Consider the following 18,702-nt stretch of genomic DNA (forward strand, 5'->3'; position numbering starts at 1 on the left):
TCAACAACAAATGTACTCTATAACATTGTCCTATCTAATTTTCCTGATTAATATAATCTATCTTTCATGTTCCAACAGCTAATATTGACTAAAAAAATGCACTTCTCCCCACAGGTACTGCTACGGAGCAGATCATCCTACCTACTCCATATTCCTTTTCAAACTGGGTAAAGCCAGGATCTACTTCAAGGAATTCCGTGAGGGCCTTCGACTACTGGAGGAGGCCGAGCCCCAGATAATATTTGCTCTGGGTCCTGACCACTTCGTTGTCAAAGAACTGAACCTCGCGAGTCTAATGGCTAATGAAGACATCGAAATCTGCTTGGAGCGTCGCCTTGCCGCCAACGAGAAGAAGATGCTGGAGGCGCAGATGAAGGGCAACTGTAGGCAGACGATGCAGAAGAAGCTCTTCCAATATCTGAACCCTGTTGCCTAGCACATCATAATCTACCAAATGCAGGTGAAGTCACAATAACGTGGCTGAAGTATGTTGACCAGACCACACACTAGAAGTTGAAGGGACGACGACGTTTCGGTCCATCCTGGACCATTCTCAAGTCGATTGAGAATGGTCCAGGACGGACCGAAACGTCGTCGTTCCTTCAACTTCTAGTGTGTGGTCTGGTCAACATAATCTACCAACGTGTGAAACCTCAGTTCCATAGCAGCTCAAATTCAGTGTATTTTGATGAATTTCCATTTGAAGAGTTCATTTCAAAGTGTCGTTGGATTCAACACGTCAGACTCCACATCAACGCGGAGATGTCATCGCTAAATATTAATTTATGGTTGTATAAAAGCACTTTTTGGTTGTTATAATGTTAAGCAAAAGTGCCGCACACGAAATTCACATTAATTTTGTAACACATGATGAACAAATGAAAGACCCAGGTACTGAATGTCTGAACCAGTTTAGCAGTACCCGGCCCCAGCCAGGTTCCTGGTACTTGGGATACTAGTTGGAAAGTTACTTGCTGTTTCCGGCAAGTGCTTTCGTTTAACTCTTTGGCAGTTCTCATTATTCTGGAGTTGACTTTGCAGTTCTGGCATGTTCGGCCGCTGCATATTTTGGCCTAAGATAAGGGAACAATCTTCTGTTGTTAGTGCTGCTGCTGCTGCTGCTGCTGCTGCTGCTGCTGCTGCTGCTGCTGCTGCTACTACTGCTGCTGCTGCTGCTGCTGCTGCTGCTGCTGCTGCTGCTGCTACTGCTGCTACTACTAAGTCAACTACTACCACACAACAGTGTATAATACTGACAAGCTAATATCACCGTCTGTTAAGATGAGAAAATATTCACGCCATACAGCAGATGATACATATATATATATACTGTATATATATATATATATATATATATATATATATATATATATATATATATATATATATATATATATATATATATATATATATATATATTCTGTAAAAGCAAACTATGGTTTACCATTCAAACGGTAAAGCAAATATTGGTATAATTAATATCACAAAATTAGGAGATGAAAAAAACTGCTAAAAATTAAAATAATATAAACTAATCAAACTATGAAGTTTTAACAATTTGCTCAGCCTCAGCGTTCTACATCAACAGATTGTGTGAGGGCCATCCTGGATAAAAATCACTCTCGCATATTCCTCAAATAACATCTATTGAGTCCAAATGACTCAAAATATCTACAAAGTCCAGTATTTTAAGTCCAAAATACTGTGGCACCATACATGGTGTTCTTCACTATACTATGGCACCATACATGGTATACATGGTGCTTTTCACTATACTATGGCACCATACATGGTGATCTTCACTATACAGTACTATGGCACTATTAAAAAGACCTGGGAAACTTTGAAACAGACACATTAAGAGACAGAAATAGACCTAACACTGACCATGAGGCTGTGACACAACACACAGCTATACATACAGGACACAGCTATGCATACAGCACACAGCTATACATACAGGACACACATCAGTGAACTTTGCGTCCACTACCATGTTCCAGAGACAATTTAGCATCACCATCCCTACTTCAGATATCATACTGCCGGAATTATCAAACAAATACTTATCATCCTCAAAAATGTCCTTTAACATCGAGCATATATTAGGGGAGGAGACCTCTCACTACACATAAAATATCAAACAGCTAAAGCATTGGCTAAATATCTTCTACCAAGAAAAAATTAAGCAATATTTTATATCTATAAATTAAGCCGCCTGGACAATCATAGAAAACGAAGCTCTGACAACAGAAGATCAGCTGACGCGATCAGCTGACGATATAAACAAAACTCGGCCCATGGCGCCAAGTGCATCAAGTGCTCTTTAAGACGTGCAGTCACCGGGAGGATAAGACCCTTTATGCAAACTACACGTACCATCAAGAAGAAGAATTCTTAAGACACGTGTTAGCCATCTCCGTTTGCCTGAACCGGAAATAACAACAAGAAGTTACCCAAATAACCACTGACGTAGGTAGCATTGTGGTGCGTCTCCCAACATTAGCTCTCGTGCGGGCGGAAGGAGGAAGGAGGAAGCTCTCACACGCCACCGTGAGGAAGAGAGGAGGAAGCCCTCACACGCCACCATGAGGAAGAGAGGAGGAAGCCCTCACACGCCCATGAGGAAGAGAGGAGGAAGCCCCTCACACCACCATGAGGAAGAGAGGAGGAAGCTCTCACACCACCATGAGGAAGAGAGGAGGAAGCTCTCACACGCCACCATGAGGAAGAGAGGAGGAAGCCCTCACATGCCACCATGAGGAAGAGAGGAGGAAGCCCTCACACGCCCATGAGGAAGAGAGGAGGAAGCCCCTCACACCACCATGAGGAAGAGAGGAGGAAGCTCTCACACCACCATGAGGAAGAGAGGAGGAAGCTCTCACACCACCATGAGGAAGAGATGAGGAAGCTCTCACACCACCATGAGGAAGAGAGGAGGAAGCCCTCACACACCAAGAGGAAGAGAGGAGGAAGCTCTCACACACCACCATGAGGAAGAGAGGAGGAAGCCCTCACACACCACCATGAGGAAGAGAGGAGGAAGCCCTCACACCACCATGAGGAAGAGAGGAGGAAGCCCTCACACACCACCATGAGGAAGAGAGGAGGAAGCTCTCACCCACCACCATGAGGAAGAGAGGAGGAAGCCCTCACACACCACCATGAGGAAGAGAGGAGGAAGCCCTCACACCACCACCATGAGGAAGAGAGGAGGAAGCCCTCACACCACCATGAGGAAGAGAGGAGGAAGCCCTCACACACCACCATGAGGAAGAGAGGAGGAAGCCCCTCACACCACCATGAGGAAGAGAGGAGGAAGCCCCTCACACCACCATGAGGAAGAGAGGAGGAAACTCTCACACGCTACCATGAAGAAGAGAGGAGGAAACTCTCACACGCCACCATGAGGAAGAGAGGAGGAAGCCCCTCACCACCATGAGGAAGAGAGGAGGAAACTCTCACACGCCACCATGAGGAAGAGAGGAGGAAACTCTCACACGCCACCATGAGGAAGAGAGGAGGAAACTCTCACACGCCACCATGAGGAAGAGAGGAGGAAACTCTCACACGCCACCATGAGGAAGAGAGGAGGAAGCTCTCACACCACCATGAGGAAGAGAGGAGGAAGCTCTCACACCACCATGAGGAAGAGAGGAGGAAGCTCTCACACCACCATGAGGAAGAGAGGAGGAAGCTCTCACACCACCATGAGGAAGAGAGGAGGAAGCCCCTCTCACACCACCACGAAAAAGAGAAGAGGAAGCCTGACAACCACAAAAAGGTAGGAACAAGTGCGTAATTCACCCTCACATTCCCGCGATATTGGAAGTAACTCTCAGATCAGCCCCAAATACTCAAAATAATCCAGCAGTTAATCACCCCCAGGATTAAGACTCGTACCAATTAATCAACATTCTCTAGCCTCGTCCGGTGAAGCAGTTGTTGTGATGTCAAATAAAATAGGCTTTCCCGTTTTATAAAGTCATGTTAATAATAATTTTATATTGTCTTTATCGACATAACACAATTTGCATACATAATTTTTTCAGATTTTTACAATAATTTAGCTGATGGTAAACTGATTGAACTTGTTTGAGACAAGTTTTTTTTTTTTTTTTTTTTTGAGGGGTGGGGGAGCTCTACTATTTTTAATGTAACTGATTTTAATGATTTTATTGAAGATATTTATCAGCCTGATCAGAGACCGGGCCGTGAGGACGTTGATCCTCGGCACCAACGCAATGGAAGGAAACTTTGCTTGGATTATATTAATTTTCATTTAATAATAGAAAATGGCGAGTTACAATGAAGGGCTTTGTTGTTGATTATTTACATGTGGCTGAAGCTGTCGGCGACACATGTGTGGTTTTGGCTGACACATGTGTGGCTGTCGATGATACGTGTGATACTGTAAACAAACCAGTATCCAGGAAACTTGCACAGGAAGCCCTCAGTGTCTCACCATCCCAGCTAGACGCTGTGATAGACGAGCACCGAGCAGCAGCCTAGCATTGCCCGCTAGGCTGTGTCGGGAGAGGAGAGATGTTCACAGCAGTGAACGGTGAACACAGCCCTGAGGAGAAGGGTGCACACGGGCTCACCACAAGTGAACAGTCACGATGAACAAAACATCAACAGAGAGGCGGTCATTAGCCAGAAAACTGTAATTAAAATGAGAGAGAAAGGGCGGGAAGGAGGGATTTTTGGAGAGAGGGAAGTAGAGAGTTGTCAGAGTGGGAGAGAGAGTGGAAAAGGCAGGGAGATGAGGGAGAGGGAAATGGGGGGGGGGGGGGGGCAGAGACCCAGGAGAAGCCGGCCACCCCCTCATGTTACTTTATAAACGTAACACCTACCACCAACCACTATCACTAACCACACCCACCACCATCGCCTGGCCTTTGATCAGGTGTCAACAGCTTGTTGACACGAACAGCCAATTAGCTCTCATTCATATATATATATATATATATATATATATATATATATATATATATATATATATATATATATATATATATATATATACATATATATATATATATATATATATATATATATATATATATATATATATATATATATATATATATATATATTTATATATATATATATATATATATATATGTATATATATATATATATATATATATATATATATATATATATATATATATATACATACATACATACATACATACATACATACATACATACATACATACATACATACATACACATAAACACATGCGCGTAACCTCTAGCAGCGACAACAAAAAACTTATGATTTTTCGCATTGGAGGATTTTTGGGGGGGGACACTAGACGCCAACCTGGATTTGGTCCTTTTGAATCCACCTTGTCTTAAGGGTGGATCTTCAAATCATTGAAGTCAGCAAGAACAATATAATCAAGGCCAGACTAATGGTGCCGCGAATGTGAGACATTCGAGGGAGCCTCGCGGACTGTGAGAGAGGAGGAAATATTCGCAAGGTCTCACGCTCGCCACATCTCTCGTTTCTTATGCATTCCATAATACTCAACAGGTTCTCGGAAAATCACATCAGGCTTCCCAGGTCCCCGGCTATAAACATGTAAATGATTTCGGCTCCTCACTGTGGTACCGAGGGAGGGAGAGACGGGGATGGAAAGGAGGGAGGGAGGAATAGGGAAAGAAAATAAAGAAAGGAATTTAAAATGCAGAATGAGGAGGAAGAGACAACTGGAACCAAATGGAAAGTGAAGTAACAAAGGAGGAAGGGAAGACACAAAGCAGGGCCACGAAGAAGGGAGTAGAACACAGACCGAAGCTAGTCTATACCTGCAGTTCTGAACCCTCTACAAATTTAATAGATGTAAATTCTCCAGAAGCAGTAGAGAGAAGGATGACTATGCTAATCCCTGCCACTGGGAACCTCGCTTGGGTAGAGACTAAAAAATTTTACAATTTCTAGAAAGTTGTAGAGAAGGAATCAAAGTACGTGATTAAAATGTACATATGGATGAAAGTATTAAGCCACGGGAATATAGGGCTTAAATATAAACCCAAATTATAATACGAATGAATTCAAAATTAATAGGTTTTGATTTAGAAAATAAATAGGAAAATAGTGGTTTGAAAATAGGGTTGGAGGTATCTGGTACAATCATAGGCTTTCTTGGGGTGTCTAGTCGCCAACGAAAATCTAATTTGTGCTCCTGAAGTTATCTGTGACGGACAATATCACGAGAATGAGGCAGATAAAACTGATTTCAAGCAGCTACAGGTATGTCAAGACTTCTGTTAGCTGTCGTCATACTTCAAGACCTTCACCGTCCCTGAATACAGAGACTAGGTGTGGCCTGGGCGGAAACAGTACCTGAGGCTTCGCTAGCCGAAGGCTAGGCTTGTCTGGTGATAACTTTCTCTGTCAGGATGGGGAGCTGACAGCGGCCCACAAGTCCATATAAACATTTCAAACTGCCTGATCCGGCATTTTCTGTCTGAATTTGTCCCTAAGTGACAGGCGTTTACTTGTGTACTTCATTTTTACTTGTTGACTATGACCCTTCAGTCCCAGTTTGTCAAGAAGTTGAAGATCAGCATTCATATTGAGCATAAATTGTGTGCTATGACATTCAGGATCACATACACAGAAGACTCATGAAATTTGTGTATATTATATCTGCATGTAGCTTGTCCTTCATGGTATCCGAGACCAGATCACAGCTGTGAGAGATGGGAACACCTGTTTGGAGATCGATATTGATGTTCGGCGTTGTATAACAGTTACGGGGACAGGTGTAGTTATGACTGCTGAAATAAATATGGTGTTATGTGCAGCGAATTAATTCTTTTTTATGACGAAGGAATAAATGTAGCGATACTGACAGCAAGATGCAAGATAATCAAAGGTATTTCTGTGTCTTTTCCTGTTGATGCATTAGTGTTTTATGGTAGAGAACTGAGTGTTGACAACGTTCAATATAAAGCCATCTACAAATAAAGTTTTCTCTCGTTACTTCTCTAGAAACTAAAGTGATAATAATTCTAATAATAAAATAAATTAAAAAGTAGGAAATAGACTGAAAACGGAAAAGTTTCCGAAGTAAAAATGAAGATCTAGACTTCCAAGGGATAAAATATTTGAGAGAATTGGAGTAATAGTTCTGCATACTGTCGCCTGGGAAGCTTGCCTGGAAGTAATGGTGTAAAAACTGCACAGTCAATGCACCAATACCCAGTTTTATTGGGGCGTCTTCAATATAGCAAGATGGTAAACTGCATCCAGCGACCTCCCAGGGCAGTTGGGTAAACCGCTCTTTTTTTCCAACTTTGAATTTGAATTTGACTCGAGGCGTTAGGTCGGGTGCAATAAGATCCCATTTTCTGTGGTTGGGAGTGATACAGCGGGGACTCGTATAAGGTCTAAAGTTGGAAGTCATGATATTTACTGCTAGGAGCGACCGTATTTAATGCCCCATTTTGTGTAAAGCAATAACAGATGCACCTCGTATTGGCGGTCGTAAGTGCCCGTTAAATAGTGTGTGTAGTGCCTGTTGCGGTGTTTCCTGCAGGGACTCAGGCTGTTGTGGAGTGTTTCCTGCAGGGACTCAGGCTGTTGTGGAGTGTTTCCTGCAGGGACTCAGGCTGTTGTGGAGTGTTTCCTGCAGGGACTCAGGCTGTTGTGGAGTGTTTCCTGCAGGGACTCAGGCTGTTGTAGAGTGTTTCCTGCAGGGACTCAGGCTGTTGTAGAGTGTTTCCTGCAGGGACTCAGGCTGTTGTGGAGTGTTTCTTGTAAGGACAATCTGTCTTCAGGGAAGAAATCCGCTCACGGGAATGCACTGAGAACGACTACATAATTAGTACTATTATCTAATCTCTATCCATGGTTAGATAGGTTAAGGTTAGGTTAGGGTTTTTGGTTTCATTATGTTTGTGTACGTTAATATGGTGTATTATTGATGATAATGTGAAATATGAAATTCGAAAACTATTTGAGCGTACCCGAGAATTTCGTTTACAGAAAACCAATTTCATCAAAGAAGACGTTTTCATCATATATTTTATATATTTTAAACCATCGATTTAAAATACAATAAAGATATAACTTGGGAATAATCTCTGTTCGGGACAAAGGTTCACTTACCAGTTTCATGTAGACTATTACTGGAACTTGTAATAATGGTCCAAGATGGACCATTATTAATGGTCCACACGACTTGATCATGTTCCAGGATAGACCGAAATGTTATCGTTTCTCCATTTTCTGATGTGTAGTTTGGTCAGCATTGGAACCATAATATGCTTTTAGATCATCACAAATATCTAGATAACTATCGAGGTGGTTTGAGAGGGGAGTAGTTTATCACGGTAATGGATGGGCTCTGAGGACGGGCTCAGGGACACACACACACACACACACACACACACACACACACACACACACACACACACACACACACACACACACACACACACACACACACACACACACACACAACACACAACACACAAGGGGAACACGCACTAGGGGGACACAGGTGGAAACTGAGTGCCCGAATGAGCCACAGAGATATTAGAAAGAACTTTTTTAGTGTTAGAGTGGTTGACAAATGGAATGCATTAGGAAGTAATGTGGTGGAGGCTGACTCCATACACAGTTTCAAGTGTAGATATGATAGAGCCCAATAGGCTCAGGAACCTGTACACCAGTTGATTGACGGTTGAGAGGCGGGACCAAAGAGCCAGAGCTCAACCCCCGCAAGCACAACTAGGTGAGTACACACACACACACACCTGGTAGGGGGGCCTGGTAGCCTGGTGGATAGCGCGCAGGACTCGTAATTCTGTGGTGCGGGTTCGATTCCCTCACCAGGCAGAAACAAATGGGCAAAGTTTCTTTCACCCTGAATGCCCCTATTACCTAGCAGTAAATAGGTACCTGGAAGTTAGTCAGCTGTCATGAGCAGCTTCCTGGGGTGTGTGTGGTGTGGAGCATACAACCTAATGGCCTCGATGAGGACATGAAGCCTGCGGCTTGTCAAAGGCCTCCCCCATTTGTCCTGATGACTTTTTTCATATTGGATTTTTAAATTCAGCAGTGTTTTAGTATTTACGGCTTCGGCGGGTAGGCGGTTCCATGGGTTTATAATACTGTGGATGAAGAAGAATCGGTTCTCAGTCCCACACTGTGGCTTGTTGAGCTTGAACCCGTTGATCTTTATATCTCTTTATATATCTCTTATATATATATATATATATATATATATATATATATATATATATATATATATATATATATATATATTTATATAAAGAAATATATCTCTTTATTTGTGTTGCATTTGGATCTGGAAATTGTTCAGTATTTTACAAATTTCGATGAGATCCGATCTGTCGTGTTTGGGGCCAGATTCACGAAGCAGTTACGCAAGCACTTACGAACCTGGGGCCAGATTCACGAAGCAGTTACGCAAGTACTTACGAACCTGGGGCCAAATTCACGAAGCAGTTACGCAAATACTTACGAACCTGGGGCCAAATTCACGAAGCAGTTACGCAAGTACTACGAACCTGGGGCCAAATTCACGAAGCAGTTACGCAAATACTTACGAACCTGGGGCCAAATTCACGAAGCAGTTACGCAAATACTTACGAACCAGGGGCCAAATTCACGAAGCAGTTACGCAAGTACTTACGAACGTGTACATCTTTCCTCAATCGTTGACGCCTTTGGTTATATTTATTAAACAGTTCACAAGCATGAAAACTTGCCAATCAACTGTTGTTATTGTTATAAACAGCCTCCTGGTGCTTCGGAGCTCATTAACTGTTTAATAATTGTAAACAAAACCGCCAAAGATTGAGAAAAGATGGACAGGTTCGTAAGTGCCTAACATGTATGAATACACTCTGGCTTCCTGTCCCCCCGGCACAAGGATGAAAATACGTTTTCTGTAATTTCGTAAATAAGAAAACGCACTTGTTAATGGACTGACTAAAGAAAAATCAGTGTCGTTGATAAATAATTTATTGGGGACATGTAGCCTTCGTATAAACATCCGGCCTACATAAATATCCATATAGGCCCTACCTTTGCCGCTTGTGAATGAAGGATTTACCTGATAAACAAATATAAACATTTAAATAATTCAACATCGATGTAATTCAACAATTTTTTTAACAACATAAGTTGTTTTTTAACAACTTAAGGATCCAGAAGTCCTTGAATTCACTGTGTGACGAAACCTTTCACCTCAGAAGGGATATAGGTTATAGTTTTAGATTCAGCTATTTACAACAAAATTCCAAAGTAGCACGGGCTATGGTGAGCCCGTAATGGACTTACCTGGCACAGGTTCGGTGCTGTAACTCTCCAACTGTCCGGATATAGGTTTTAATAGTCCATAATAAACTTGACCTCCCCGGCAATTACCATCAAAGAAAGCACTTACGAGAATCACTGTTTCCTTTGCAATTCAATCTTTTTTCAGTTGAATTTGTATTTGCGTATATAAATTCTGCAATTATTGGTTAAGCTATAACAACAAATTGCTAAATGTTAATGGCTTTTTGCAAAGGATGCGCCTGGTAAAGTTACCAGAAATAATTCTTTGTGGGAGTGCATGCACTTTCGGCCCGTCTCTCAACTGTCAATCAATCAACTGTTACTAACTACTAATTGTAGTGTGTAATTAGTGTATAGAGTGTGTATAGACTTAGTTAATTAGTGTAACTACTAATTGCATTGTATGTACTAGCTCTATCTATAAATTCATCAATATTTGTATTACTCCTTATATGTATATACTTTACCTAAATAAACATTTGAATTTGAATTTTTAATATTTTTTTTGTTCTCACACACACACACCTCCAGGAAGCAGTCCGTAACAGCTGTCTAAATCCCAGGTACCTATTTACTGCTAGGTAACAAGGGGCATTAGGGTGAGAGAAACTCTGCCCATTCAAGTCTGTTTATTGAGACAAGAAAGAAATACATCTCAAAGGGATAGAGTAGCTTAGGCTATTTCTACTTCCCTCTGCCCATTTGGCTCTGCCTGCGCCGGGAATTCGACTCAGGAACCGAACCCAGGCTATACGATTACGACTCCCACGCGCTGTCTACTCAGCTACTCAGACCCCTGAGTGCATTGCACCACTCACACTGCACCAAACGTTTTGAGACAGTTGCGTGTGTTCCTTGCCCTTGGCTGGATGTAGCTGAGTGCATGCACACTATACACCTCGAGTGTCAGGTCTTGTACTCTAGCGAGCCTCTGGTAACGACGTTGTGAGTACTCATTCACGTTGAGTTAATTGTGTTCGCGAGTGAACTTGAATATAGTGGTGTAATCCAACCGCTTAAGGGAAGGTTGTCCCATCCGCCCGGTAAGTGCTAACTGATGCCTCTGTTCACCTAGCAATAAATAGGTACCCGAGAGTTAAGCAACTGTTTTGATTGTTGGCGTCTGACAGGATAAATCGCTTGTTGTTGTTGTTGTATAGATTTAGCTACTCAGAACGAAGTGTCCATGTAGCACGGGCTATGGTGAGCCCGTAATTAGAAAAATCGTCAAGCCATCACGATTATATAGCACTGGGAAGGGGTCAGGATAAGGATTTGGGATGGGACGGGGGAGGGAAGGAATGGTGCCCAACCACTTGTGGACGGTCGGGGGATTGAACGCCGACCTGCATGACCGTCGCTCTACCGTCCAGCCCAAGTGATTGGGCACTCATCCTATTAGCGAAAATTTATACATAACTATATCTAACCTACACATCTAATAATTATAATGTCTGCTAGTTAAAAAAAAACTGAATTTCAATATGTATTTACAATTAATTATTATTATACCTTGTTGGTAGGTATTTTGCTAATACATAAAATATATTAAATATGGGATTATTACAGGATCATTGGCAAGCTGTTATTTATTATTTGTGGAGTTACATCCTAGAGAGAGTCAGTACTTCCCCCTTAACCTTGGTGGGACCTCGATACAAGCCTAAAGTATATATGTACACGGGCTTCCTGTCCCCGACAAAAAACTAATTATTCGTGAATGCTCTTTCAGTATTTATAATTAGTCATACAGCATAAATTTGGTACTCTTATAATCACGTACCATGTGGATGGCATCATCAGGCTACTGGTGCACGATGTTTCTCACAGCTGTTGCTATAGATGAATTAAATTCCTAAAACTCGCTTTATGTATCCACACAGATGTTCAGAGTAAATATATGCATTTGGGATTATAATTATAACAGTACAAAATTTGTACAAAATGGCGACATTTGGGATACGCGTTTCCGGAATGTTGATATCTGTGACCTTCAGGAGACGTCGCTCGGTAGACTATAAATGTTCATATTTTTACGCACATTCCCAGTATTGAATGTTTTTTTTAGATATATATAGAATGTCTTTGAAAGGTGTTAAACTTAAAGACACTATACGCGATCAATTTTCGTCATCAAATCTCCAGTGTTTAGTTTTCTGAACATGTTCAATATAGGATTTATAGCACCACAAACCTAGCTCCATTGTAGGCTGTGGAGGTGGAGTTACTGAGGCATCCAGACTCACATAAGCACTCTCATGGCCATTCTCTGAATTATGTACACTATATACCTTCATTATTTTATTTTACCAAACTCTATAAGTCTCCTGATGTGTATAATTTCACCAATTACTGCTACTTAAGGTTTCCAATAGAAACAGTCAGTAAGATACCAAGTTACATGGGAGTGTGTACTACGCTCTCAGAGAGATAAGAGAACACAAAGCCACGTTTAGAGATTATGATAACACTAGGCAGGCGCAGTTGTCTAGAAACACTAGTTGAGCAGCAAAACCGGTTCAAGAGGTCTCTGTTTTTTGCTAGAGTAAGGGATTATACAGTGGGGGTCGATATTCAAGTTATTGTTGACTCTGGAACGGGGAGTACCATTGAGCCCTCCAGGGATCGAACGACGGTAGTACAATGTAATGTTAAAGTATGCCATTATAACTGTGGTACGTGCATGTTGTATTATACAAATATTGTATTTTATGTATAAGAACGCGCGGTCAAGAGATGCAGATACATGTATTAGACGGGTCCCTAACTGGGCAGTATCATCTAAGTGAACTTGTGATCAGGAGAACCAACTGCATGTAGCCTATTTTGTTATGATATTTTGACATGTATTATAAATGTGAGTTCGGTATTATTTCCATTAGTACTTCACTAAAAGTATCACTCATTATATTTTGAAAAAACAGTGTTGGTCTAGAGTGGTCAGATGTGGGAGTGTGGTATTACGTGATGAGGAAGGTTGGCTGCTGTGTTTAGCAATTTCTTTCCTAGACAGTTCTCTTCTTCCCAGTTTGCAAGATGTTTCAGTAGTGTCGACGGGAGACTGAGACGAGCAGGTTGTGTGTGGTCTAGTTAAGTGCTTGTGCTTTGCTTGGAGTCAGAATTGTGGCACATTACTGTCATGATATGTAAATCTTGTTTAAGCTCATTAAAGAGTGTGCTTTGTCAAAAGTAACTTTATTGAGATCAGTGAGTAACATTGTGATATTCTTCGTATGTTTTAATTATCAGTGTTTGGTGATTGTGTCATGGAACTTATTTGTATTATTTGTGCCTTTCCACAGATTATAGTGTTTTTTTAAGTAATGTTTATTTACTTAATCTCCCCCAGTTAATGTAATTGTGATCATTGCTGTCTTATATGTGTTTTCAATTTGCTGTATGGTGCCTATTAATCTTCGTTTAAATTACCAATCAAGCTGTCAATGCAATCAATCAGAGCTTTAATATACCTTCTAATCTCTCTCATCTCATTTTTTTCTTTCTTGCAATGATCCTGTTATCATTTTATTAATTCCGCTAGAATTTACCTACTTAAAATTATCTTGTTAGATTAAAGACCTGTCCGAAAAGCTGCGCGTACTAGTGGCTTTACAAGATTGTAAATACTATGCTATGTATTCTCACAAACCCAATGTACCTTATATAAATAAATAATTGTGGGAACAGGCCAATAAGGAGTCTTGGAGACAGCCACAAGAAACAAAAGCATCAACAAGTAGGATTGGTAACAAATCAAATAAAATGTTTATTCAGGTAAAACTACATACATACATAGATGAGTTACAAACATAATGTTGGTTTTCTAGATAGAGCTTAGTACATACTTTGCCCGCTAATACGCGCAGCGTTTCGTGCAACAAATGCCAAGCTACTCAACAGGTCAAGAGAGTACTGTCCAAAGAGTTCCTAAGAAGGTCTGTTGATTGATTGATGAAGATTAAGCCACCCAAAAGGTGGCACGGGCATGAATAACCCGTAAGTGGTGGCCCTTTTGAGCCATTACCAGTATCAAGAGCTGATACTGGAGATCTGTGGAGGTGCGACTGCACCCTGCGTGACGGGAGATGTCTCCACCAGAAGGTCTGTGTCGTGGTGATGGTCTTGTAGGAGAGGACACTTGTATTTGACCGTTTTCTTGACGTTGGGAAACCGTAAGAGGACGGGCTGGAGGTTCAGCTGTATAAACAGGTTTTAGCAACGGGAGCCTCAGTGCGGGTGACTAGGCTGCAACAGCCTTCACCGTTACCACAAAATACCTAACACGATAAGAGGCTACCGTGACAGAAGCCTAAAAATAAATGTTGAACCACTTGATTAAAAACAATTTGCATGGAGGTTTCTCTGAATTCTCAAATTGAAATTGAAATTGAAATAAGTTTATTGAGGTAAAATACACACAAAGGTATGAGGTAGCTCAAGCTATTCTAACCCTGTTCAGTACATCGTGTTCATACATACATAGACACACATCACAAACAATAAACATATTACCAAACATTCTGAGATAAACATATACATTTCCTCCTTCACAAGTAGTATGTTAAAATTCTCAAAGACTTTTACATGGTTGATCTTGCTAATCTGAAAACATATACGGAAATTGGTCGACATAATCTTCATTTGTACGTAATCCAATCCCAATACAAACCTGTAAGTTTCGAATTAAGCATAGTTTCACTTTGTTTTATAATCATAAATTGCTCGTCTTGTGTGTGTACTCTTGAATTGACATAGTGAATGATATCTTAGAACTATTGAATTTTGTGATATGGTGCTATATAGATAATTTTTATTATTATTATTTTTATTTTCTACCACAGACGTGGCCACACATTTACAATGCCAACTAGCATATATACATTTTCTTCTGTCCTCCATGGACAGGGTGAAAGATTTGTCAAACATATAGTTCAGAGATTTATTGAACAACCAGTCTCCGTGGTGTAGTGGTAAGACACTCGCCTGGTGTTCCGTGAGCGCTTTGTCATGGGTTCGTATCCTGGCCGGGGAGGATTTACTGGGCGCAAATCCTTAACTGTAGCCTCTGTTTAACTCAACAGTAAAATGTGTACTTGGATGAAAAAACGATTCTTCGCGGCGGGGATCGTATTCCAGGGACCTGCCCGAAACGCTACGCGTACTAGTGGCTCTACAAGAATGTAACAACTCTTGTATATATCTAAAAAAAAAATGCATTAATGTGAATATGTATGTGTATAAAGTATAAGGCTGATCAGAATTGCATTTCACCATTATATATAGATAAATGTAAGATAAAGATTTAATAACAAGAAGTGCCTCATATGGGCCAATTGGTCTGCGGTTCCCCTCATACTAATGTAGTCTTCTGGGCATGGCGCCATTTTTTGCTAATCACTTCTCATAATTATTAAATTGTGTGACTTGCAGAGGATGGAAGACGCGTCCACATGCATGGTGTGTCTGCTGGTGTATGAGATGAAAGGGAGGGAGCCGCTGGTGCTGCTGTGTGGCCACGCCATGTGTAGAGTCTGTGTTAACAACATCATCAAGTCTGGATCCCACACATGCCCCAAGTGCAAGAAGCAGCACACGCCTCAGGCCCTGGAGAACCTCTCTGTTAGTTACGATATTATGGCTGTAGCCGAGGAGTACGCCTTGATCAAGGTAAACACTACACTACTTAATGTAGATTTACTGCACTGTACATCTTAACCACTTACAATGTGCAGTGGGTTGACCAGGCCACACACTAGAAAGTGAAGGGATGACGACGTTTCGGTCCGTCCTGGACCATTCTCAAGTCGATTGTCAATTTGCCCGAAACGCTTTGCGTAATAGTGGCTTTAGGTATGTACTAGCCCTATCTATAAATCCATCATTCTTTGTAAAATCTCTTGTATGTATGTACCTTACCTAAATAAACATTTATTTATTTATTAATTGACTCGACTTGAGAATGGTCCAGGACGGACCGAAACGTCGTCGTCCCTTCACCTTCTAGTGTGTGGTCTGGTCAACATACTTTAGCCACGTTATTGTGACTCCTCGCCTGCTTAACACACTACATCTCTCTCTCTCTCTGCAGAATAACTCGTGTTCTACACACCAGCAGCAGCTGCAGTTCTGGTGCACGCTGTGTCAGCTGGCTCTGTGTGGCCGCTGTATCCTCTCTGGTCACCTGGACAAAGGACACGAAGTAATGATTGCAGATGAGTTCATGCAAGAAAAAAAGAAGAAAGTTGAAAGTCACGCCAATAGGCTTCGTAAAATCCACCATGGTCTTAAACGTAGAGCAGCTAATAAGTTCATAAATACCATCCGTAGCATCATTGAGCAATGTGCATTCTGTGAAGCCCTCAATGAATTCAATAATAATATAGAAAAAACATTAATTGAAGCCCAAAATTCGATCAGTATCAAAGCCATTGCTTCATCCGAATGCATAATGTCAGTACTTGAGGCGGATTTTACGAACTTTTATACTGAACAAAAAGCTTCATTGTTGGGGCCCAGCACTTCAAGACTCGGTCAAGACACTTTCAACGTATCTGGTGAGGAAGATACAGAAGAGAGAGTTGGTGGTCATGAAGACATTCACGCTTCAAACGTTGGCCAAGAGGCTGCAACTTCAGTAAGTGAAACGGAAGCTAAAACTCCAAGAAGCCCTTGCAAATCCTCAGCTTCAACAAGTCAGGAAGGAGTGATAGCTTCATCAGGCCAAGAAATGTATACAGCTCCTGCTGCTGACCAGACAGGGACTACAGCTTCCTCAGGCCAAGAAGGAACGGCTGAGCCAGCACATCGAACTGATGATGTGAGTGAACTTGAACAGGAGGAGGAGACAGCAGATGATAACCTTGTGTGGCCACTAACTTGTTGTGTTAGTATGGGCAAGGATCTTGAAGGAAGTCTGGTCAATGAGGAGGGAAGGCTCCTCTTGATAACCTCAACCAACAAGCAGACGGAATCCCTCGTTACGATTGGGGTAAGTTTACTTTCGACGAGATCATTGAGAAAATATCTTAGAGGGAGTGGGGGGGGGGCCGAACCTAAGCTATTCAACAAGTCTCGGTTCATTTGTCAAAGGTATGTGTATGGAATACTTTCACCATTTTCTCAACATTATATTCCTTATATTTAAGCAATGAAGAAAAGTTGGAGGAATAAAATTAAATTAGAACAGCAGCGTAACAATTTAAAAAATCATGAATGGAAATGAGTTACGATCCTCGTATTCTCACTCTCTTTTGGACGTTCGTTAAATCCGCGTTATTGTTCTTAATTTCGCCCTACTCGGAAAGCTAACTGCATGAGAAAGACATGAATTGTCAAGCTTATAGGGAATACGTGACAATGGCTGGGTTAATAAAAATAACCCAACGCACGTATATGAAAAAATTGGAAAGTGACGACGTTTCGGTCCTTCACGAACCCTTATCATGACTTGAGAGATCACGGATCGAATCGGCTCAAGGCGTCATGAGGATCCATGACGAACTGAAACTTGTCTTAAACCTTGCACATCATTGTTCTAAACCTGTGCTGCTGTATGACGTTGTTAGCGTATCATGTGTAATCAATATAATTGCTATTAAAATCAAGTGTATATAAAACATTTAAATAAGAACTAGAGTCTAGAGTGTGATTAGCGAACCCGAGGACAGCTTCGTGTGTGTGTGTGTATGTAGGTCAAACACCTGAAGAAAATGTAGGTGATGCACATTCTACCATTATCGGGCATTCACACTACCATGCAAATAATTATTTGTGACTGTCATATATTGCCATTTTCCATGATAAATGCATTATTCACTGTTGCTTTGCAAGCCATAAATTGCCGGTTTTATAATTATAAATTGTAATTGTGGTTAACTAGTATTTTGTATGTACAATTTTATTGACTTTCAGAATTTGTCTTGTGTGTTTCGTTATTTGTACAAGGATAGCAATTATGTTTGTGTAATGTGTGAATACTTCATGTGAATTTTGTACCAAAATATCACATGGAAGTCTCAGCAGCTCGTTTACATTAATATATTTTCAGTTGCATATAGTCCTGGGGACCATTCAGGCTTGTTTGCATTAATATATTTATATATTTTTAATGTTGCAGCTTGATGTGATATGGCGGCTGCTGGACCCGAAAAACACCGAGGTGTTCCTGGAGTTGGGAATCTCTGACCATTCCCTGGGTCGCATCAACATCAGTTTACGTTCTGGTATGCGACTAGCTAACCAGTTCGTGGCATTGTGCTTAGGCTACCAGGGGCCCAGCCTGGTCGGTTCTCGTATGTATCGTGTCGAAAAGCAAGATGAGAAGGGAGAGATGCTGGTGGGGGGCCAGTATATGAACCCCAACATAAACAAAT

At 41.3% G+C, this 18,702-nt stretch overlaps 1 protein-coding gene across 1 annotated transcript in view; it reads left to right on the forward strand.

The window, feature by feature from the left end:
- The window catches only part of LOC123746722 (uncharacterized), a gene marked incomplete at its 5' end in the record, with an annotated part of 42,440 nt that extends 26,548 nt beyond the window's left edge, over positions 1-15,892 (forward strand). The window contains 2 exon segments of the mRNA XM_069316795.1: positions 115-460; positions 15,761-15,892. Of these exon segments, the coding sequence (XP_069172896.1) occupies positions 115-436 (322 nt within the window).
- Positions 15,893-18,702: the final 2,810 nt, after the last annotated feature.

The sequence above is a fragment of the Procambarus clarkii genome, chromosome 85, assembly GCF_040958095.1.
Source record: "Procambarus clarkii isolate CNS0578487 chromosome 85, FALCON_Pclarkii_2.0, whole genome shotgun sequence".
Classification (NCBI taxonomy): domain Eukaryota; kingdom Metazoa; phylum Arthropoda; class Malacostraca; order Decapoda; family Cambaridae; genus Procambarus; species Procambarus clarkii.